Below are 25,673 nucleotides of genomic sequence, written 5' to 3' on the forward strand. Positions count from 1 at the left end.
CCATGGAAACCAAGAAAATAATAAATCACAAAAACCTGTAAATACCAAAAGGCACCACTTCAGCTTCTGACTGATATATCTACCAAGTTTTGGTGAAAAATATTGAATGGCTTTTCAGTTCTCCGGAAACGAAACATACCTCTCACTTTTGAGACTATGTCCGAAACGTTTTCACAAAAACCTGCATCTAGCAAAAGGCACCACTATAGGTTCTGATTGATGTATCTACCAAGTTTTGCAGAAAAATATTGAACGGTTTTTGAGTTCTGCTCCAGAAACGAAGCCCAGCCCACAATAAGACTAACACCAAAATGTTCCGTGGAAAAACAAAAAAATATAAATGCCAGAAATCTGTAAATAGAAAAAGGCACAACCATAGGCTGTGATTACTATATCTATCAAGTTTGGTCTCAAAATATTGAACGCTTTCTGAGTTATGCTCTGGAAACAAAATGATTATGGACGGGCGGACGGACGGACAGACGAGGCATCGACTATATCCCCCTGCATTACATGCCGGGGGGATAGTAAGCATCCTGAGCTTTTCCCTTCAAAACAGTTTGCAATAACATAGTCCATGACTCCCTAGGCCACTTGAGATTTGCAGTAACTTTCTCAAAGTATTTGTCTACTTCTTTCTCAATAAAAGGGGGTACAAGTCAAGCATGCCTTGCAATGTCAAATGAGGAAGAATCACAAACTTTCTCATTTCCCTTTCTCCTTTTTCTCTCTCTTTTTCTATTTCAATCCTTTTCAGTTCTATTTCTAATTTTTTTCATTTCCAACTGGTCTGAATATTCCTCTGGCACCATTTCCAAAACATCATCTTCAAAAATTCTCTCATCAATATAGTGATTCAACTTAGTTTTCAAAATCTGAAATTTCCTCATTGCAAGTTTGGCATCAAGTATGAGATATAAAGAAATTTGCAATAAATCTGATTTCCTCAACTGACTAATTGTCTCAGAGTCAGGGGACAATACAAATTTCTCGAGTTCAAACGCCATTTTGCTGGTTCCACAATTAACTTGTTGCAAAATTGCAAAAATTTGAAATAAATTTCACAAATGGTCTCAAAAGTCAAATGAATTCTATCCCGGACGAGCCCCCAATTTTGTTACAGTACATTCCTAACCGTGACAAAGTTATGACCACACAATCTTACAGATGTTCTAGACTTAAAATCTTAGCCTAAGGTAATCAGAACTCCACTGTAAGACAAACCATTCACTAAGACAAGGGTTATGTCTAGACAGGTTAATAAGCTGCTCTGATGAGGTAAACATGTCATCACCTACAGTAAAATAACATTATGCAAACACCAGTTGAGATTCGTTAAAGATCTAGCCCAGAGTAAGCAATCAAGCATCGAGTAAATGTGACAACAAGATTAATGCCACTTAGAATAGGATTAAAAGATTAAGTACTCCCCGTGTCTGGTCATTGAAGTTGTTCTGGTAGGACACAGCCCATTTTGTTTATTCTGTATTTCATTGGCTATTGTAGGTTACACCCATTTTTGCATCAGTCAGCAAATCATAATCTTTGTATTGTTTCAATTGCAGTTAAATAGTCTCAACCTCCATTTGTCCATCAGTAGGGTTTAGACTCCCAACACAGGTTAGATCTAGCCCTCAGCCAAGAGGGTTGTACCAACTCTCTGTGGCCACCCTTGTTATTCTATCTCTTGTAAATAAAATTGTAATTAGCTTCTTGTGACTTCGGACTCTTTGCTGAGTTAATTCCCCCAAGCAAACCAGCATGCCAGTAAGATAAGGGATTTCACTGGTACCCTCACCCTCACTTAGGACCAAGACCCATATCACAACAGTTGTCTAGCCCACCAAAGTTTATTCAGTTCACGATTTCAACTTTGCGCAATGCTGACAGTTCGCCTAGGTAGACTTGGATGACCAGCGTGGAATTCGCAGGCACATATACTTGGACATTGGCCAAATTGTTGAATTCCGAGACCACCTACAAACTCATCAACGCATCATGGGTGTTCTCAATAGCGTGTGGAATATTCTATTTCTCGACATTGCGCTGAGGATCATACTGCATCTTTGTGTAGGGGCGTAAGCCAAGAGCAGCGTTCCCTCATTCATGACTTTCGTTAAGTAGTGGTCTTTGTTTGGAGTGAAAATGAGGGGAGAGCCACACATGTCAATAATTCGATCAATTTGACTGGACAACAGCACCCATTGGTGAAGACATGCAGTCAACATCTTTTGGGTTTGCATTTGTGGAAGGCTTTTGTAGCAGACCCTTCTGTCTCATATATCTGCCAAGATCTGTTGAAAGATATGAAATGGTTTTTGAGTTGTGCCCTGGACACGAAGCCCATCCCTCCATTTTGAGACCAAGTCCGAACTGTTTCCATGGAAACCGGAAAAAATAAAAATGACAAAAGTTTGTAAATAGTTATGAAATGGTTTTTGAGTTGTGCCCTGGACACGAAGCCCATCCCTCCATTTTGAGACCAAGTCCGAACTGTTTCCATGGAAACCGGAAAAAATAAAAATGACAAAAGTTTGTAAATAGCAATAATTTGGGGTCTGCCTTAAATATCTGCCAAGTTTTGCTGAAATAGTTTTCGAGTTGTGCTCCGGAAACAAGGCCCTTTCCTCCATTTTGAGACGCAGTCCAAATTGTTTCCATGGAAATCCAGAAAATTATAAATCACAAAAACCTGTAAATAGCAAAAGGCACCACTTTGGGGTCTGCTACACATATCTAGAAAGTTTTACAGACAGATATGAGGAACTTTTTTACCTGTCCTCTGGAAACGAAACACACCTCTAACTTTTGAGCTATACTCTGGAAACAATGATTACGGATGGACAGACAGACGAGGTGTCGATTATATCTCCCCGCATTACAAAAATATGAAAATAGCAAAAGGCACCACTTTGTGGACTGCCTCAAATATCTGCCAAGTTTTGATGAAAGATATTAAGAAATTTATTGGTTGTGGTCTGGAAACGAAGCCCATACCACAAATCTGAGACAAAGTCAGAATCATTCCATGGAAACCCTGAAAATGATAAATCACAAAAATCTGTAAATAGCAAAAGGCATGATACAAATGTTGCATGTTTTTTTAGTTATGCTCAGGAAACAAAAAGATTACAGATGGACGAACAGAGACAGATGAAGCATTGACTATATTCCCCACATTACATGCTGGGGGGATAAAACATCTAAAATGCAGGATAGTAGAAATGTTGGTAAGCTGATAACTAGGGAATAGATGTGATCCAGTCAGTACTCAAAATCACTAAAAGCACACAGAGTTTCCGATACATCTTTGCTGTGAGTGAGAAAGACTATGCTTTAACTGTACAGCTGTATCATTCCAACAACATGGCATGGAACACAAAAAAATGACTGACTGCCTCAACCAATTAGCTACAAAAAGTGCATCATACTTGCGCATCTGATTGAGTGATTCAAATGCCTTCTGTGTGTGCTGGGGATGTCTGAATGCTGGGCGGTCCCGACCTGAAGCCAGGATCTTTGGCCTGACTGCACCATCCATGATGTGCTCTTGTTCAGATTCTGCCTCCAACAGGGCAGTCATGTGACCAGCAAATTTACTTCCCCTTTCAAAAGTTCCTTTGGATGTCAAAGAAGTATCTGAAGAAAAGAAACATGCTATACTATATTGGTACAGAAAGTCTATGATGAGGAAAAATATAACAATCAAACATTAAACCACATTTCCATACGACAAAAACCTCATTGTAATCTAGCAAAACTATACCCAATTCAGCTATACTAATGATCTTGAAAAAAAAACAATACATGCATAACAGATTTGTGGATGAACAACTTCTTCATTCAAGTGATGCAACATTTCAATACAGATTCTTGCATCATTGTCAAGCAAGAATCTGTATCAAAATATCACATCATCTGAATGGGCAATGTTTTTGTTGCAACTAACAAGATTCATCAGAAGATGACATATCCCCCTGCCCCTACATGTTTCAAAGGACAAATCATCTGATAGTAACTTGATGTTTTTTTAGACTAAGTTTGAATCATTTCCATGGAAATCATGAACAAGAGTCATTAAAAGATGACATATTCCCCGGACCCAACATGTTTGAAAGGACAAATTATCTGAAGGCTACTTGATGTTCTTTTAGACTAAGTTTGAACTGTTTCCATGGAAATCATGAAAAATATAAATGTCATATATCTGTAAGCAGCAAAAGGCACCACTTCTAGATCTGTCTCATATATCTGCCAAGAAAGATATTAAATAGTTTTCGAGTTGTGCTCCAGAAACGAAGCCTATCCCTCCATTTTGAGACTATGTCCAAAATGTTTCCATAGAAACTGAGAAAATATTAAATAAAACAAACTGTAAATAGCAAAAGGCACCACCTTAGGTTCTCACTGATATATCTACCACATTTTGCTGAAAAATATTGAACGGTTTTTGAGTTCTGCTGCGGAAACGAAGCCCATTCCTCCATTTTGAAACTAAGTCCAAAACATTTCCATGGAAAATGAGAAAATAATACGTCACAAAAACATGTACATAGCAAAAGGCACCACTTTGGGGTCTGCCACACATATCTACCAAGTTTTACACAAAAATATTGAACGGTTTTTGAGTTCTTCTCCGGAAATGTAGCCCGCCCCACCATTAGACTAACACCAAAATGTTCCATGGAAAACCAAAAAAAACGAAAATGCCAATAGGTTGAGATTATTATATCTATCAAGTTTGGTCTAAAAATATTGAACACTTTCTGAGTTATGCACCGGAAACAAAAGGACGGACAGACGGACGGACGGACGGACAGATGAGGCGTCGACTATATCCCCCCGCATTGCATGCCGAGGGGATAATAAAAATGCCAAAAATCTGTAGATAGCAAAAGGCACAACCATAGGTTCACATTATTATATCTATCAATTTAGGTCTAAAAATATTGAATGGTTTTTGAGTTATGCTCTGGAAACAAAATGATTGCAGACGGACAGGCAGACGAAGCGTCAACAATATTTCCCTGCATTACATGCCGGGGCGATAATGATATAAGCGATTGTCCAAATTCTCACTTCCAGTCTGGTTCCTGACTTAAAGTGCTCTGGAACAACTTGCAGAGCCAAGTAAATGCGTTGCCGTGGTCACCTTCATTGAAAAAAGAATCGTTTACTATGAAAAGCCATTAACTGACACGTTTTGCTTTGATTGTTAATTTGGAAAAGCATCTTTTGTTTTATTTCCAAACGCAGCATGAATTGACACGATAGGAGATAATGGGGAAAACTCCATGAAAAGCCGGTATATTGTCAGGGCATTTCCTGCGTCAGAACACAAGGCAGTAATTCTTTAACAATTGCAACATTAAAGTCTTACAAATAATTCCTGTATTACCACTGATCTCATTGTAAGACACATCACTGTCATTGATGCTCGACTCCTCATAGCCATTGATGTTGATGGTTGTTTTCTTGACTGATCTCAATGTGAGACAATGTAAGTCATCAGACCCCTACATATTTCAAGGGACCAAATCATCTGACAGTTACTTGAGATTTTTAGACTAAGTTTGAATTGTTTCCATGGAAATCAGAAACCAAGATGGCAAATCCCCCCGACCCCCACACATTTGAAGGGACCAAATCATCTGACAGTTACTTGAGGTTTTTTAGACTAAGTCTGAATCGTTTCCATGGAAATCATGAACAAGAGTCATCAGAAGATGACATATCCCCTCGACCCCTACATATTTCAAGGGACCAAATCATCTGACAGTTACTTGAGTTTTTTTAGACTAAGTTTGAATCATTTCCATGGAAGTCATGAAAAATAAAATTGCCACATATCTGGAAACAGCAAAAGGCACCACTTCAAGATCTGTCTCATATATCTGACATGATCTGTTGAAAGATATGAAATGGTTTCCGAGTTTTGCTCTGGAAAAGAAGCCTATCCCTCTATTTTGAGACTGAGTCAGATTTATTTCCATGGAAACCAGGAAAAGTAACAAGACTCATCAGAGAATGACATATCCCCTCGGCCCCCACCATATTTGAAAGGACAAATCATCCAATAGTTACTTATTTTGTTTTTAGACCAACTATGAATTGTTTCCATGGAATTCATGAAAAATATAAATGCCATATATCTGTAATCAGAAAAAGTCACCATTTCAAGATCTGTCTCGTATATATCTGCCAAGATCTTTTCAAAGATCTGAAATGGTTTTCGAGCTGTGCTCCGGAAACGAAGTCAGCAACATGTTCATGGAACTGAGAAAATAGTACATCAAAAAAAGGAAATAGCAAAAGGCACCACTTTGGGGTCTACCACACATATCTACCAAGTTTTACTAAAAGGCACCACTTTAGGTTCCGATTGATATATTTACCAAGCTTTGCTGGAAAATATTGAATGTTTTTTTAGTTCTCCTCCGGAAACGAAGCCCATACCTCCGTTTTAGACTAAGTCCAAAATGTGTCCATGGAAACAAAGAAAACGGTAAATCATAAAAACCTGTAAATAGCAAAAGGCACCACTTTGGGGTCTGCCACACATATCTACCAAGTTTTACACAAAAATATTGAACGGTTTTTGAGTTCTGCTCCGGAAATGAAGCCCATCCCTCCATTTGGAGAATAAGTCCGAAACGTTTCCATGGAAACTGAGAAAATAATAAATCACAAAAACATGCAAAATACCAAAAGGCACCACTATATGTCCTGATTGATATATCTACCAAGTTTTGCTGAAAAATATTGAATGGTTTTTGAGTTCTGTTCCGGAAACGAAGCACATCCCTCCATTTTGAGAGTAAGTCCGAAACATTTCCATGGAAACCGAGAAAATAATAAATCACAAAAACATGTAAATACCAAAAGGCACCACTATATGTCCTGATTGATATATCTACCAAGTTTTGCAGAAAAACATTGAATGGTTTTTGAGTTCTGCTCCAGAAACAAAGTACATCCCTCCAAAGTACAACGTCCGAAACGTTTCCATGGAAACCAAGAAAATAATAAATCACAAAAACATGTACATAGCAAAAGGCACCACTTCAGCTTCTGACTGATATATCTAGAAAGTTGTGCAGAAAAATGTTGAATGTTTTTTGAGTTCTGCTCCGGAAACGAAGCCCACCCCACCACAAGACTAACACTAAAATATAAATGCCAAAAATCTGTAAATAGCAAAAGGCACAACCATAGGCTGAGATTACTATATCCATCAAGTTTGGTCTAAAACGTGAACGGTTTCTGAGTTATGCTGACGGGCGGACAGACGAACAGACAGATGAGGCAGTGACTATATCCCCCCGAATTACATGCCAGAGGGATAATAAAACCTACAACCACTGTCACAGGCATGAAATTACCTGACCTCATTCTGTACCATGAACTGTGTACTCATCTCGATTAGCTGAGCACGATGGACAACATTTAAGGTGAGCACCCTTTCACGCTGCTGAGAGCTGGGCTGGTGAAAACGGAAAAGTAGAACAATGGCAGAACCAAAAGGTTTACAAATGCATGGATGTCCACGCCGTCAATGACGACGTTAACTTTGGTGACATCGTCAATACCACAGCACATGACAACAACACCTGGTACAATGCAGTAAACAATAAGGAGGACCAATGAAAGATATCCCCAGCCTTAAGCGGTAAGCTGTTCGTCCTAAACGATGTCAAGTGCTTGCTCATCGTTCGAAACAAGCAACAAGAAACCAGTCTGCATGAAGTCAGTCAGCATCAAATCAGATGCCACACTTGTCATAAATGTCCGTCTCAGAAGAGACCCTGAAAAGGGTTCAGAACTAGTACTTTTACATTCGTTTACTACACATTTGGGAGACATGAGCGGTGTCCAATGTCACCTTATCATCGTAAAAATACAGCCAAAATGGGGTTTTATATTCACCTCAGTAATAATAATTGTTGGTTTCTAGGTTTCATAAAATATCACTTCAAAACGATAATTTAGAATCTTCCTATATTCCTGTTTAATTCTGTTGACAGTTGAGGTATTCGACGTTATAGGTAGATTCTATGTGAAGATTGACTGTAATACAATCAATCCAACTTAAGTAAAGGCAGTCAGTCTCACATATGAATACATGTTCATGCTTCTACCATGACAATTACACTTTCAAAGTTAGAAATGGAATATCTAGTAAAAGGAAATGTAATTGATATCACTGGATACGTGTAAAATGATAATTTACCGTTTATATGCTGGAGTGTCGAAATGATGGTCCGGAGCATGGCGAATCGAAAACATGAGAAACACAAAACAGAATTATCTCCCTTTGAGAGCTACAAGAATGCAGAGTGCACACCGCTAAAATTTTGATAAAAAACAAACAAGAATAAATTCAAAATTCCTACAATAATATAATAATAATAATGCATATTTATATATGAGCGCCAATCTACTTCGACAGTCATGCTCAAGGTGCTACAGAGTCAAGTATGTACATATGTACGGAAGTGGTACTGGAGCACATTAAGGGAAACACTGCTGGAAGAAATGTGTTTTGAGTTTTGACTTGAACACGTCAAAATTGTCAACAGTTATGAGATTATACGAAGGAGAGTTCCGGAGAGTAGGAGCTGCATAGATGAAAGAACACTGTCCAAAAGTTTTCAGTCTAAAGCTGGGCACAGTGAGCAGGTCCTGGCTGTTGGAACGAAGATTGTGTGAATTATAGTATGATGATAACATGTTAGACATGTACTGAGAAGCAAGTAGGTCAAACACAGTATCTTGTGCTTGATCCTGGCTTTGACTGACAACTAGTGAAGCTCCTCCAGTACTGGGCTAATATGGCAGCGTTTAGGGAAATGATAAATGATGCAGGCGGGAGTGTTTTGGACTTTCTGGAGTCTGTCACAGAGTTTCTGTGGAATGCCAAACAATACACTGTTGCAATAATCCAATCTTCAAGTTATGAGGGCTCTGACCAAGGCATGGGTAGCATCCACTGAGAGATAGGGACGTATGTTACTGATAGAACGAAGATGAAAGTGACAGGTTTTTCAGATCTGAAAGACTTGAGCTTCCATTGAAAGTGAGGAGTCGACGACTATACCAAGATCTTTTGCAGTGGAACAGACAGGGACGACAGCATCAGCTACTGTCACAGATTTGGCAGGGATTTTAGACAGCAGGTGTTTGGATCCAATCGGAAGAGCTTCGGTCTTGGTGTCATTTAGTTTCAGCATATGGTAAACCTAGATAGGGTTTGTGTACATATAAATACACCTGTTAACCTCTCACTTATTTCCCTAAACAATAATCTGTACCTTATAAACTTCAAATACAATTCTCAAGAATTAAATGAAACACAATTAAAAAGTTTCTTATAACATATATATACACTGACACAGGATGGGACTGTACCAAGACTTAGAAGAAATAACGAAAACACTGGAAACTATAGATGGATTTCGTTTGAGACAATTATGTGACATAAAACATCAACTAGAGCAAGATCGTGACATACAGGCAGCATTATGTAAGAAATACCATACAGCTTTCAATTTAGTGGACAGGGCTGACACAACCCTTTTGGCAACCAATATGGGATAAGAAGTGATAGGTGTCGGGTTGTTGACCATCACTGTAGCCACACCTACAGGTTCCACTACACTATATCAATATCACATGCAGCCCGAGCAAGGACCGTATGGAAACAGCTCAAACAGACAGAGGCCTGTGACAGCTGTGATTGGATGAAATTGTGTAAGATGTGTATGTGTTTTAAAAGCACATCCACCCTGTTATTAAAACTGACCACAATTTTAAGTATTTAGTACTGTCATTTTTATCACCATGGGTTATGCTTATGTGTGAACATATATTTTGAAGTAGGTGACATTCAGTGCGGAGCTGGGGGTTGATGTGTTCCGCTTCCTGTGCTTGGCAAATGTGCCAGACAAGTTGGCCACAACTTGTGTTTTATTGTAGCTTAGAGGCCAGACTGTGCTCATGTGTACATGGAGTGGCTGTTGATAGCCTGGATATTTTTAAAAAAAATATAATGTTACTATAGAAGTCTGTGGGAAAATATTTGGTGTTGTGTAACCTTATAGTGCTAAGCATTGACATAACAGCTGGGATGTCAGGGTTGGTGGGGGTTGGTGGGGGTTGGTGATTAGAACTCTATCCGAAGCAAAGTTAACCCATTCAACACCATAGGCCAAGATGTCATGAGTTCCCTGACACCATAGGCCTGTATACCGGCCAGGTAGTAGTCGCATCAAAGTAACATATAATTTTCAGAACCTAACTAACATATGATTCTTTTATCAACTCTATCACTTTTCACTGTGTCTGAAAGCACTTATCAAATTTCAAATGATCAAATATTTTAGACAGGATTAGAATTATAATCCATTTTTCGCAATGTTTTTATAAAAATACAATTACCAGACACATGCTTCAGCAATATGTCTATTTCAAAGTTGTCAAAGAGTAAAATAACAATGTTTCAAGATGATAATGATAATGATGATAACAAATTGAAGAACCTCAAAAATACAATCAATAACAGCACTCATAAAAGATATCAAACGTACATCATAACTTACTATTTCCATCTTTTTCTTGAGCAATTGTGTGTAATGTAATTCAAGTGGCATCTCGGCTTTCGTTGCCTCAAACATCGTCTCGGACATGATGTTTAATGCTAAAATACATAACCTAGCATGGTATGTCCACTACATTCCATAATATATGTACAGGTGGTGATATTTGCGTAACACGTTCAGAATAGTGTGATTTTATCCAAAACTTTCACCTAACTCTCAAAGTTTCCATTTAGGATGTCGGCATCCATTGCAGCAACATGATTGGATGTCTTAGGTCATGTGTACGATTTTGACCAATCACACTCCTCATAGCAGAATGTGGCAGGAAAGCGTCATCAGAAACCAGTCTTTATCCAATAAAATTGCTCTTACAACTGTGAAAATACTCTTGATAAGGACACAGTGATAATGGTGATGCTCGGAGCTTTGGAACGATAACCACCATCAAACAAATTGCCTCAACTGTCACTCGTACGAAGCTTCCAAAACAGAGTTATTTCCTGTTGTTGCACATCGTTACAGAGCAGAAAGCCACTGACATTGGGAAATAGAGGACCATACATAATATTTTTTAATCTTTTTATTATAATGTTCCAATTACGTGAAAATTAAAATATCAATAGAGAAAGGTAAGGGGATACTAAGACATGTTTGTGGTTTTTCTGACCATTAAAAATGTGTAAGTTTGAATTTTCATTAAATATTAACTTATTTACATTGTAGTTGCATTATTTGAATAATATAATGAATAAAAAACATTCCATATTCATAAACAGAAGGATTATACCTTTCAAATGATGTATGACATGTAGTAGTATTAAGTATTTATGAGTTGACATTTCTTTTGATAAACACAGGCTTCATCTATGACCTCAGAGTCTCTGAGAACTCGGTGTCATGGTAGTAAATGCCTCTGGTTGATTGTTGAAAAACTTAAACACAATAGATGACTATATTTCAACAGACAGCATAATCTCGGAGGAAGAGTTTTGTTGAGTATTCTCTGAAAATATCGCAGAATGAAAGAAGGGTTTCGAACCAAGTCTCATTTAAAACACTGCCATCAGCGAAGACTAGAAAAAAAAAATACATAGAACATACAACAAGCCCAACAAGCCCTCATTACGAAAACCAAAGAAATCATAGGCAGTTCACATTAAATTGATTCACTCAGATCAACACAATCGAGTAACTAGGAAGTTGGCGGGGCGAGCAAAATGTGGTATACACACCAGTGGAAAGAGATATGAACCCGGTCTTTTGTCAGAAGTGATCTCATAATGCTATTGAATATACTACTAATGTTGTTCCCCATATGTCACAGCCATAATTCACGGTGCTGGAAACAAATGCGTGGAACAACTGATCAGCGCGAGACATAAAATGCTATTTCCGAAAGTTGGAAAACTGTACATTCATTGCTTTTAATCCTTTAGCGACTGGTGCCTTCAAACATATTTTACAGTTTACGTTCGATGATATAACATTTCCAAGATTGTTAAATTCATTAACAGTCTCCAGATTTTCCAAGAACCAACCAACAACAGAATCCAGACTTAGTCATCAACGTATTTGGACACAAAAGCAATAACATAATAGCACACAGGATAAGTCCTTTCTTGTATAAGGATTCTTGTAAAACGATCAATATATTAACAATCCAAGAAGTTGAAAAATATCACTACACGTTGATAAAGTATTTTAGTCGACTGTTGTGCGATCAATTGAAACACAGGGGGAAAAAACACTTTCGTGAAAGGTGCCTTCATGGGTTTTCTTGGGCCAAACTGCTCGATTCGCACAACGTTGCTTGCCTAGGTGTAAGGGAGAAAGCCATATGAATAGATATGCCAAGAGAAAACAACAACATCTTGAAATATATCAACCATGAAAATCAAATGCAAGTGCCATATATTCCCAACACTAACTTTGAAGCTATCAATAAACCAATCAATACCATAGCTCCATCCACTGATCAGAGTTTCACACAAAAAATGCAAGAGCACAAAGCGTGTGGGTTGGGATATGTGGTCATTCGTTGTGATTGTCAGACTAACCCTCCCATTATTTATATAGGTCCAGATGTGGCGGACAAATTTCTAAAGTGTTTACAACACGAGAAAACGATCAAGAAAAAACTGTACATCAATATACCAATGCGTATGATCCAAGCAGACAGAAAAGCCCAAAACAAAAGCACACATTGTCACTTGTGTGGTTAACCTCTGAATGGTGATCACTAGAGATCACTTTCACATTACTGGTGAATACAGAGGTGATTCACGCTTGATTATGCAAGCTATTTCATTCACACTTGATTATGCAAGCTATTTCATTTTCAAAGGTAAGAGGCAGCATATCCTGTATCCCCAACAATATGGAAAGATATATATCCTTTTTGCTAAATGGGTTGAGATTCATAGATAGTGTTCAGTTTCTGTTGTCGTCTCTAGACAGTTTGGTCAAGGCTAATAACCCAGACGACTTGGCTATAACCAATCATTACACAGAGGAGGCAACTTGAGCTCTGCTGCTATGTAGAAGCATCTACCCGCATGAATATATGGATGACTGGTCGAAGTTCAACGAGACACAGTTCCCTTGCACTCACCACTTCCATAGCAAACTGTCCGACGCGTCTATCAGACAATACGATTACAAACAAGCAAAAAATGTATGAGAAAAACTGGGTTGTAAGAATGTAGGGGATTACCATGATTTGTATTTGAAAACAGACATGCTATTGCTGGCCGATGCATTTGAGATATTCAGACAAGAGTCATCAGAAGATGACATATCACCCCGGCCCCCACATATTTGAAAGGAGAAATCATCCGACAGTTACTTATTATGTTTTTAGACCAAGTATGAATTGTTTCCATGGTATTCATGAAGAATATAAATGCCATATATCTGTAATCAGAAAAAGTCTCCATTTCAAGATCTGTCTGGTATATCTGCCGAGGTCTTTTGAAAGATATGAAATGGTTTTCAAGTTGTGCTCCGGAAATGAAGTCAGCAACAATAGCAAAAGGCACCACCTAAAGTTCTGATTGATATATCTACCAAGTTTTCCTGAACAATATTGAACGGTTTTTGAGTTCTGCTCTGGAAACGAAGCCCACCCCACCATTAGACTAACATCAAAATGTTCCATGGAAAAACACAAAAAACAAAAATGCCAAAATTCTGTAAATAGCAAATGACACAACTACAGGTTGAGACTATTATATCTATCAAGTTTGGTCTAAAAATATTGAACTTTTTGCTCCGGAAACAAAATGATTATGGACGGACAGGCGGACTGGCAGACGGACGGATGGACGGAGGGACAGACAGATGATGTGTCGACTATATCCCCCTGCATTACATGCCGGGAGGATGAAAAAAAGTATTCTATCAAAAAAGCAGACGACGCTGAAATAAGGAAGGCTAAATGGGAGAAAAAGAATGTGGTAAAACCACATATCAAACATACCCTCTACAAACAGACCATATTCAAGAAGAATACGTTCAAACACCAGATAAACAAGCTTCATAGCGACAGGCACAAGATATACGGGTTGACTATAAATAAGACGTCTTCATCACCGATGGATACAAAAACAATGGATAGCTCAAGATGATATCAAAACCTACGCTTACGGTCATAAAAAAAACTAAATTTACATATATATTTGATGGAGAAAATTTACTACAGTCCGTTTACCAAAATTAGCTAAAGCTGTACATGTTTCAGAAGAAAAAGCCAAAGCCTGGTTACAAAAACAAGCTATATGGCGAATCTAACTGCCAGCACCCAAATATATGCCGATGAGAAAATTCGGTATTCATACACCCAATCAATTTCACCAGGCAGACGTGTTGTTTCTTCCACACGACAGGGTGAGAGGTAAAACCTACAAGTATGCCCTGACAGTTGTAGACGTGGCCAGCCACTATAAGGAAGCCATTAACCATGGAAGACTTGGACCAAGTAGCACAAGCATTAAAGCGAATATACAAGCGCAGCCAGCTTATCTGGCCTGATTTATTGCAAGTCAATCCAGGCCAGGAATTCATGGGATCTGTGTCGGAACTGCTAGCCAAGCACAATGTAGAAGACACTGTGAGGTGGGCTCTCATCGAAGTCAAGTTACAGTCAAGAGATTCAATTACTCCATAACCGAACGGTTGTTTTCACACCAATATTCACATGATTCGGCAGAAACCTACCAACAGAAACCCTGAATGGGTAGAACAACTTCCACGGGTGGTTGACTTTATAGAGTAGAAGCAATCCATATGAATTCCATTGAATCAGAGCAAGCAGCACCACGTCATAAAAAGGATCAAAATTCCAGATCACATGTTTGTAAGATATTTATATCAACCTGGTGAATACAAGGGAGACACCTGTAAACATGCTACAGATCCTATCTGGTCTATGAAAATGTACAATATCAATCAAGTGGATATCAAAGACGGGGAACCTAACCTGAACTTCCTGGAAAATGACCACTTCAAGCGTCCAAGTGTTTTAACAGTTCAGGGCGAAAGTGTGCTTTATTACACTATACATGGTGGTAGAACGAACTGTATTTCTTAATTATTTACCAATGCATTGATAATAGTTTAGATATAATATTTTGATCTGTAAATAAATCAGTACTCACAGTATGTTTAACATCATGAACAGGTTGATATGACACTGTCACATTGTCAGTAGTGTTGACCCAAACACCTCCATGTTGGGATTCATGTTGGGCGATGGAGATATATAGTATGATGGCTTTTGAATAGTTCTCAACACCTGGCAATACATCCGTATCAAACATGACAGTTCTGATCACCTACAATTCAGGTATTCGTTATCTAAGGTATTTGACAACAACAAAGGACAGCAAAAGAAAATTCTACATGGTGAGCAACAACTAACATTAGGGAAATTTGAAAGATAAAGTTATTAACCTTATAAAAAATTTAACTTGCTAAGTTCAAGCACACAACAGTCATTAATTATTTCATTCCCAATCAGTCTGCAGTAAATAAACACTCAGTTACTCACACTGTCAAGATCAGTATTTTACTTCACACTGTAAAAGCTGCTTATGAACATGTAACGGATCAACTGAACACCTGTGGGTGGTTGGGGTCACAGAATGCATGTGGAGAACAGTTACAGTACATGTGGTTTCTTGCTGGAATCATGCCTCAATCAAGACGAGTCATGCCTCAATATGTTTCATAGATACAATTACTCAGTTTAAAGCAAAATGTTTAAACATGTTGTATACTTTTAGGTCTCATGGATAGGATTAAACATGTTTTAAGTTTTGATGTTGTTTATTCTGCACATAAATCTAGCTTTGCAAACACGGCCTGTGATTTGTATTTGGTACTTTTGCAAACGCAGTCTATGAAATGCATCTTGTGAATGCAGTCTGTAAAATGTGTTTTGTAGTTTTCTTACCTTGACACACAGTTTACAGTTCATGTTGTGGGTGTATATATGTTAACTTTCAGATACAGGTGATATCTTTTATTCAGGTACACTTGTAAAATCTGAATTTCACCTATACTGAGAATGTGTTATGATAACAAACAAAGATTCCTTGTAAGTAAGGAAGCATCGTATATGAGGGAAAGCATATGAAATTATATAATGAATATACTTGTGTTATTCCACTCCTGTTATGTGAATGACATGCACTGACTTGTACAGGAGTGAGATCAGTCCAATGGACACATGGTACCACAACAAGAAAGAAGAACAGTTGGATGGACTGATGAAGGTACAAGGAGGGGGTGAACAGTAGGAAAGACTAACATGACCGTGGTCATTAGTTAAATGAACTGAGTGTTAAACAGAATATTATAGACAGTTAATTGATTGTAGCTTATATTGCTAACAATGTAACATAGATATGATATGATATGATATAGGATATTTATATAGCGCACATATCCACCCTCTAATGCATGCTCAAGGCGCTGGTATTTTCCCCTTGATCACTGAATGTCAATCTCAACAGCACATTGTATTTTAATCTCAACTCCCTGGGGAGTATACACTTCTTGCTCCCACTTGGCGCCCTGATTTTATTGAGGCACTCTCATCCTAACGAGGTACAGTAGTATAGGGAATGGGGGTTCTAAAACACTTTCAAAAAAAGTCTCTACAACGCCTTATTTACTAACTAAGGCTTTAGTTGGGTCCTTAGCTCTTGCTACTATTACCCCTACTCTTAACGTGTGTTGGTAGGAGGTAACACTGTGCCGTACGGTACGATCAATAATTCTTCTCTTACAAACCCCCTACCCGGCCCATCCCTCAAGTAGTATAAGTTAGGTTCGTCGGCTTTCATATCCACTTTATCTATGTTGTAAGTTTTGACTGACCATATAGGATCGGTGGCTCGCTTACGGCTATCACCCTCGTGTTCCCCCGGCTGGTATAGATACCTCACTAGGGCCCTATCTGGTATCTGTTTCTCCTTCCCACGCAATGGAGCGGCCGACTCTGCAACTATTGATTTTAGTTTGATAGCGTCTGCCGGTTTCTTACCGGTGAGACGGGTGACTTCATGGTTGATTGCCGACACCACCTTGGGTAACCTCGTGACCCATTCAGTCGATCGTTTTCCAGGGGTGGCCATCTCCCTAGCATACTGATGGCCGAACAAGCGCTCAGCCAAAGTCCTATTAAATCTCTCAACTATGGCTTGGCTGCGATGGGCTCTGGCCGTGCCACGCCTGACCTTTGTATCGTGTTTGGCTAGCAGTTGTGACACGGCACCCATGAACTCCCGTCCGGGGTCAACTTGCAGCTCTGTTGGCCACGTCAGCGGGCTGCGTTTGTATATGCGTTCGAATCCTCTGGCTACCTGAGCCGAATCTTTCGTGGTCAAGGGTTCGGCTTCCTTGTAACGACTGGCTACGTCCACTACGGTTAAGGCATACTTGTACCTCTTGTCGTGGGGTAGGAACAGTAGGTCTGCCTGGTGAACGCTATTAGGTATGTTAATACCGAACCTCCTTCTAGGCACGTAGCGTGGTGCCGGCAAATAGATCTGCCACAGGGCTTGTTTTTCAAGCCACGCTTTGGCTTCCTCCGGGGGTACTCGCGCTATTTTAGCTAGCTTATCTACTGCGCTAGCTCCTTTCCAGTACCCACGCGGGCTGTAGTAAATAGCCTCAAATTTTTTCATGTCCATACGCGTATGTGTTTATCCCATCAATAGCTATCCAACGTTTCGTGTCCATAGGCGACAGGGACGTCTTGTTTATAGTCAGTCCGTATATCTTATGTCCATCACTTCTAAGTGTGTTCATTTTATGCCTAAAGGTACGGGTCTTGAACAGGGCTTCCTTGAATCTGGCGTGTTTGATGTGTTGTTTCACCACATACTTCTTAACCCCCTTAGCCTTCCGGATCTCACTATTGTCGGCTTTCAGTATGGAGTACATCTTAGGTCTCAAACCTATGTACTCGGCTATGGGCGTGCCAGCACACTCGTCCTTCATCTTACCTAGGACCTTTTTATTTACCGTACTGTGTATGGTATGGGTCTTAGGGTAGTCGCTGGTGTCGTATAAATCGAGGTGTTTTTTCATGTCCTCGTACACGTCCTCGGTTCGAATTTCTAACAGCAGTCAGTGTCAGTGTACAGCACTTCACACCTGTCGCCGTACTGTTTCTTGAGCTCGTTGTAGTAAAAGTCGTACATCAGGTGTTTGGATAAATCGAGGATGCTCATCCCCACGTAAACAGGCCGGTTGAATTTTATGTGGCTTTTCTTCATGTGTAGGGCAACCAGGTTGTCTGTGAATATCTTACTACGGTTGAATGCCGGACTGACTATCAATCTCCTGAGCTTGTCTTCCTCACTCGACCGAACCAGCTTCACGGTCACGCGTTTCCTCAGGTTCTCCATAGTCTTACCAAACACCGAGTTGTTCATGAGCTTGTAGAGATTTTTCTCAAAATCACTGGTGGCTTTTTTTCGTAGGTCTGTGTTCATTCTGATGTAGGGCTCCATCCATGGGCTCTGGTCGAACATGAGCACCCTGTGTATTTTGGCCAGCCTCATACCCAACGACAGGTACAGCTGTAGGTTGCGATAGTGAACGATGTACTTGGTCTTATTCATTAAGTTAGGAACGAGTTTTTCAACATCTGTCACACGCCCACCTAACAAGTTATGTTGGTACTCAGACATCCAGTCTGGGTTAACCCTCATACGTTCGGGGGCCAGGGGGTAGCTGTTGTGTGATGTGTGTAATTCCTTGGTATACTCTAAGTCAACCTCGAGGATATACCCTTTGTTCGAATCTGGTGCAACCCCCATAACATCAACGTGGGGTACCCATTCGAATCCCCCTGTAGGTAGATACTGGCTCATGGCCCAGCCGTACAGGTTGTTTGCGTCGAGGTAGAGAATGTGATTGGTTGGCTTGTTAGGATCGTAACCTTTCACGTATTGATTATTTGCTTTCGCGTATCGTTTGGATGCCATGGAAATCCCACCTCGCAAGCCTTTCTCAATGAATAGGTGCATGTCGTAATCTGTGAGCAATTCCAAATTAACTCCGGTCTTTTTAAGCAAGGCGTCCCACGACAGACCTGGGCTGGTGTAATACCATGCGGGGTCGAGTTTATACTGCTTGAAACACGTCCGCCTAAACGTCTCAAACACGTCGGCTAACAGCAGTACATCTGTCCTCAAGTACAGGTCGTGATAATCACCCAGGTTCTTACAACCCAGTTTATTCCATACGTTAGTCGCGTGCGAGTAATCATCTCGTGAGACGGACGCCTCATTCAGCTTGCTATAAAAGCAGTCAATAGGGGGTAGTCTGGTCTCGGTGAACTTGACCCAACTATCCATGTACTCATAGGGGTACACACCCTTCCTCATAAGCAGGGGTCTAGTCTCGGCGTCTGTGTATCGATCGGTGATAGGGAAGGTATTGTTGGCCTTGACCAGACTGTCGAGTGACGACAGGAGGAACTGAAACGAGTCAATGAACCTAAGTCCTTTTAAGCTGAAGGAGATGTATCTCTCCATGTTGTTGGGGATGCACGTTATATTACCATCGATTTTCGCGATGGCCTGCATGATCAAGTGTGAGTCGCACCCTCTCAAGTTGTGAAAGACAACGGGGATGTTTATTGTCTTAGGGTTGATTTTAAGCTTGAGGTTGCACGCGCTGTGAGCGGCGCCTCTATACTTACCAGTTATGTGGCAGTGATCTCTCACCGAATCACCGTTAAGTGGTGAGTCACACACGTGACAGTTAGTGCTACTAGCGTGAGCTAGCCTGTCGACTCGAGTCATACGCATGGGAGCGATTCTATACAATGCATTCCTAATAATTTTTTCTTCCTCCTGCAAACACTTTAGAAACCTTTCAGCCGCGTCAGGGCCCCTATACACTACCGGAGCTTTCGTTTCCCCGTCACAACGGACGACAATGTATCCAAACCCACAGGCTTTATGCTCTTGTGTTTTGTGGGTGACCAAGGCTTCGAAGTCGGCGTATATGATATAAGGCACAGACATTTGGTTCTTGTGGTTACCGAATTTTAGGATATTATCACCTTCCTTAGGCATGTCGACTCGTATGGCCGTCTGCCCCACATCTTGGCAATCCTCCCGGTGGGATTCTAATAAATCAGCTCGTGTGAAGCCATGTAGGCATCGTTCACAGAAGTGGGTCTTTTCTCTGTGTGCCGACTGGTCATACAACAGCCTGCTAAAGTGTTTTATCCATGTGTAGTGATACTTGTCACCTCGCTGGATCATGAATATATTGATAACTTGGCGATCCTTCACCCCGCTGACCCTGTGTACTATTGTTGTGTTACCTTCGTGTCCAAAGATATTTATAGCCAGATTATTCTGTTTTTCTACTTTAGTGATCTGGGATATGGGGGTGGGTTCATCTATACCATCCCAGTTGAGCCCATCATCCTGAGGATAATTAGAAGGCCTGTTCGGATTAGTGTCAGCTGGAAATAAGGCTGACCTGATAGCTAACCTCAGGCAATCGTTTCCTCTATTCTTAACGTTTACTATGGCATTTTTGTTCCTATAGTAGGGGGGCAAGGCTAGGTATGACCCGCCTCTGAACGGCACGTAGTTAGCTATATCTAGATATCTACTTCCTAGGTTATTTAGTTCCTGGTTGACCTTATCAGCTATCAGAGGCTTGATATCTGTAATGTCTATGTTTCTATCAACGTGCATGTGCCAACCTCTCAAATAGTTGCCTACAGCGAGCTCAGTGCGCACGAACTGTAGGTCAATAGCTCTATTCTGTCGTAATAATTCTAAAAGTTGTGGTTTCCTCATAAGGGAATACCCGCCTAAACCCAAATCGTGTGCCTCGGCTTTCAGTTGTTTTACAGTGGGACGTGCTACGGGGGGATGTGATAACAATTCGACTAACCCGGCTCTCCCCAGTTTTGAATAACCCGTGTATCCAAGCTGTTTTGCTTGAGCTTTTAATTGTTTTACCGTAGGGGCTTCTAAACCTAGTAATCTCAACAATGCTGACTTCCGCATTCGAGAATACCCGATCACACCTCTCTGTTTTGCGACCCGCTTAAGCTCGCGTACAGTAGTCATAGTGTTTACACCTAACATAACCAATGTCTAATTGGAGTCTATCTTGAGCAGTCGCCTACGTTCTTTTATGTAGCCCTTTTTATTCTCGTAGATGAGTTGATGTCTGACTACGTTCGCTCCGTGAGCTTTACATAGACAGTAGTGCCCTTTAACCCCGATACCACACACAGAACACGTGTAGTTAGGACTTCCCATATGGAAACAACAGAACCTAGTCCTGCATTTCCTACCACAGGCCTCGGTCTTCCCCATAAGTATGTATTCGCATCGGTATGGAGCGGGTCTCATGTTTACTTATATGGGTATTTAATTTAATTGCTTCGCAACCAACGCAGTAGCTGCTATACCCAACACTATGAAGCCCAGTTCACGATTCATTTGTCCCTTGGATGGTGTGTAGTACTGAGCGAGTGTGGGTTTATTGAGCGGTTCCAATCGTTTACCAGTTAGTAGGTAGTATTCTTTCATTGCTTCATCGACATCGTTGAATGTTTGAACGGCATGGTTTTCACGCTGGAGTTGTTCGTTAATAAAATCGATCCTCTGGAGGCGTTTTTTAGCGTACTCGGCCTGTGCCTTTTGTAATTTCTCAGTAGCGAGATCGTGCCGCTTCCTTTCTTCCTGTATTTCAGCCGCGTGGTCATCTCGTAGTTTCGAGAAGAGGAAATTACTCCCGGAAAATGCCAGGGCATTCACTAACGCCCCACCGACCATCATAGCTATCGTGGCCATCCTATATTTATTTCATTATATTTTCAGGTATTATCCCTTGTTTTACTAGGATGTCTTTTGTGGCCATCGCCATACCAAGGTTCATTATGAGCATACCCATATCCTGCAGGTTGAAATCTAGCTTGATAGTTGGTTGTTTAAACACCATTTTAGTCAACCGAGCGTACCCTACGGCTAGACTGGCAACCACTGTGGCGTGGTATGCGTTGTTGACGAACGTTTTCCCCTCAGACATTATGTATATGATATAAAAATATTTAAATTATAACATGATATGCGGGTCGACAGTGGGGGGTACCACCTCACTGTTGGGGGGTACCACCTCACTGTGGGAGGGTACCCCCACGTATAACCATGTTATAACCACGGCAGCGCCTACAGCCAACAACAGTCGGGGGTTGATAATTTTATGTTGGTTACACCACCGTTTTTTACCGGCAGCTACTCTCTTAGGATTCTTCTGCCTGGTTACTGTTGGGGGTTCCTGTGAAGGGGTCACTTCCCTCACCTCGGGAGGGGTCTCATGTGCAGCATCCATCTATACTATTATTATTATTTTTTCTCTCAAATTGACAATGCTTTGCCGTGATAATCGCCGCCGTCACTGGAGCCAACAACATGCCATATTTGTGGTACAGCTCGCAGCTGATAGAGCTCACGGCGTGTTCGATAAAAGGGTCTTTCTCGAGGTCTTCCCACAGGTAAAGTCGGCGCTCTGGTGGAATGGGAAGGAAGTATGACACAATAACGGTGTATATCTGGGTCATAGCCGATCCTATTGTCTTTGTCATTTCTGCTCCGAGCCGGGACTCGTATCTAGCGTACAGCTTATCGATTTCTTCGGCTGACATTTTGTGAATTTTATCCGGAGTGTAGTCTCCAAAGTAATGTTTGGCTTTGCCGCCAACAGCCAACGCCACCAGTTTCTCTCGCTTGTCATCATCCACTACCCCAGACAATTGTTCGAGCAATTCCTCACACTCCATCTTATAATATAACAAGTAAGATTTAGTTTTAACTATATAATACCCGATGCAGACAAAACACAGAGAAATGAAGGTTAAGTTGCACACGACAAACACTTCAAATATCATAGCTATACTTAGCATTTGCTTAGCTTTAGCTTAGCTTTGCTTAGCTTTGCTAAGCTTTGCTTAGCTTTAGCACACCCTATATGCTACTGGTTGGTCGGTCTTGAGCACGAGCTTAGCGTGTTTAGTTTCAGCGAGCTGTTTCTTCACCCGTTCCCGTTCTAATTTGCTCATCACATCGTTCTCTCTCAAACACTCCTCGAACGAATCCCTGTCCTTGCAGTGAAATAAGGCTACCCATCGCGTCTGCTCCCTGAGGTCTTTCAACACCGAGTTGAACTTCTGCGTTAGCACCCAGACGCTGTGATTTGCATGCCGGCCGGAGAAGGCCAGGTACGATAGCATGTCTCTCTTTTTTGTTATCTCGCGATTAGTGCTGCAGTCGTCCAGTATGAACAGCGTCGGTTCCCCTTTAAATTTCTCGTGAAGAGCTTTCAACCAGTCCTGCAGGCGTGTTCCAGGGTCGATTTTGTGTACGTCCGGGTCCGTCATCACCCAAGGTCGCGCGTACGTTTTATTCATGCTCAGAGTAGGGCACATGATAACGATGTTATCGAACACATCCTTGTAGTAACCCTCCAACATATCCAACACGAAAACGGTCTTCCCACAGCCAGTCTGCCCGCACACTATGGCGCAGTGTGGGTCAGTGGGGAGGTGGAGGTCAGTAGATGGCTTGCACGAATCTCCCATTGTCTATATTAAGTTGCGCGTCCATAATAACGTACAGATATAATTTCAACTTACCAGCGGTTTGAGCCTTCTTAGTAATCTGGATGGTTATCCCTTCGCTGCCGTTATCTATACGGCGCCCGCTACCATGCAGTTTATCATCATCCGTGGATCGCATGTCCAACCATAGGGCGTACTTGGTGGTCAGGTATTCACCGATCTGCACGGAGCCGAGGTCCAGGTCCTTTGTTATGTAATCCCCCACTGGTAGCTTTTTTATCTCATCCCACTGCTGGTGTGGTCTCATACCATGACTGAACAGCTGGTTGGGCACGCCCTCGATGGTCACTTCCACCTTTTCAATCTCGGGGTTGAAAAACTTCTCGCTGTCCCTCCGGAATGGTTCGTAATCCTCCACGGGGACGACCAGGATACCTTTCATCGATCGCGCCGGCACGTTCAGGTTGATATTCCACACAGTGTCGCTCTTATCTCGCACGACTGATCTATGCCTCAGTACGCGATCGTACAGGATAGCCATCTTCCCAGAGTACTGGCTTCGAACCTGCCTGGCCAGCTCCGGGCTAGTGACCATGTCGAACTCCAGAGAGATGTTGTCTATGGCATAACTGGCCTCATCACCGTTCGGCGTACGCACTACTTTGCTATAGTCGTTAAACGTGAGCTCGTATTCGAGCCTATCACCCAGCGCGGCCTGGTAAAACGGCGCGTGTCCCGTAAGCAACTCGAAGTCGAGCGGCACGCAGAATCGATTCCCGTATGCTCGTTCTCCCTCGCTTTTCCAGAGATCCCCGTAGCAGTGAAACACGTCGCTGTCGTCGATGCTCAGCACCTCGTTACCGCTGATCTTGACGGTCGTTTTCTTGATGATAGCTCGACCCACGTTCCGCACTAGCTCGCGTTTGTCGTTGTCGGAGGTCAACGTGATATTGAACGCCAGTCGAACAGTGCCTGGTACAATGAGGTCATTCTCACCAAGGTTTGGAAATCTAACCAGCAGAGTTTGATTCTGGTCTATCTTGCTGGGATTGTTGGTGATGGTCACCGACTGGCGCACGGCTCTGGCTCCTAATGGCTCTCTCAATCTTCTGAAAGGATCTAATTTTCTGCCGTACATTGTTATATATAAATGAAATATATTTTTAATACTAAATAATGGCTGAAGACATACCTATGATGGAGATGTGGGATGATACTATGGATGATACAGGGGCCGAGCAGGAGACCTCATTCTCGCTAGGTGACGCACTCATGAAGGAGGACGCCGTCGACGATTATTACAACGCAGTTGAAAATAAATCCAAACTCAAGCCGTTGGGAAGGGACTATTCCAGGTTTACCCTCGATAGCAATGGCACGCTGCGTTTGAAGGCTCACCCGGAGATCGATCTCGTGAATAAACGCACGAGAGAACCGCTTGCTTTATCAACACTGGGCAGTCGACATGGGAGTGACTTGATCCGCGATGAACTAGGTTTCATAGATTACGGTGGCGCGCGACCTAAGCTTCCTCCGAAGGTCCGTCAAGATCTGCAAGCTTATGATATTAAAAAGGTGTTGGCCGACTACGAGAACAAGCCCTTCCCGGGTTTCGAACTTACCTTTCGGGAACTGCGGGGGTTGGACCTGTTGATGCAAACCATTCGTGGTCAGCTCTGGAAAAGCACGGCCAAAGTGAGTGAGATAGACGGCCACATCGACTATGAAAAGGGCAAACTCGGTGAAACTGAGGACGAGTCTATGAAAGCCACCATCGAGGAACGAATACGTAATTTGGAAGAGGAAAGGCAGGTCTGGTTGGAGACAGCGTCCGGCTACAAAGAAAAGCTTCGATCCCAGACCAACCGTGTGCGGGAAACCATCAATCAAGTCCTCTACCGAGACACCACGTTAGCAGACAGGATTCGGATATTGTTCCGGGAGCAAGGGATCACCATCGCCAGCAT

At 41.5% G+C, this 25,673-nt stretch overlaps 1 protein-coding gene across 1 annotated transcript in view; it reads right to left on the reverse strand.

Moving 5' to 3' along the window:
• Nucleotides 1–25,673, reverse strand: part of LOC137283499 (kelch-like protein 3) — a 200,517-nt gene that overhangs the window by 166,102 nt on the left and 8,742 nt on the right. Inside the window, exon 2 of the mRNA XM_067815032.1 lies at nucleotides 3,432–3,639. Coding sequence (XP_067671133.1) covers nucleotides 3,432–3,583 — 152 coding nt within the window. The 5' untranslated portion in view covers nucleotides 3,584–3,639. The remainder of the gene's footprint in view (nucleotides 1–3,431; nucleotides 3,640–25,673) is intronic.

This window comes from Haliotis asinina, chromosome 5 (genome assembly GCF_037392515.1).
Source record: "Haliotis asinina isolate JCU_RB_2024 chromosome 5, JCU_Hal_asi_v2, whole genome shotgun sequence".
Taxonomy (NCBI): Eukaryota; Metazoa; Mollusca; class Gastropoda; order Lepetellida; family Haliotidae; genus Haliotis; species Haliotis asinina.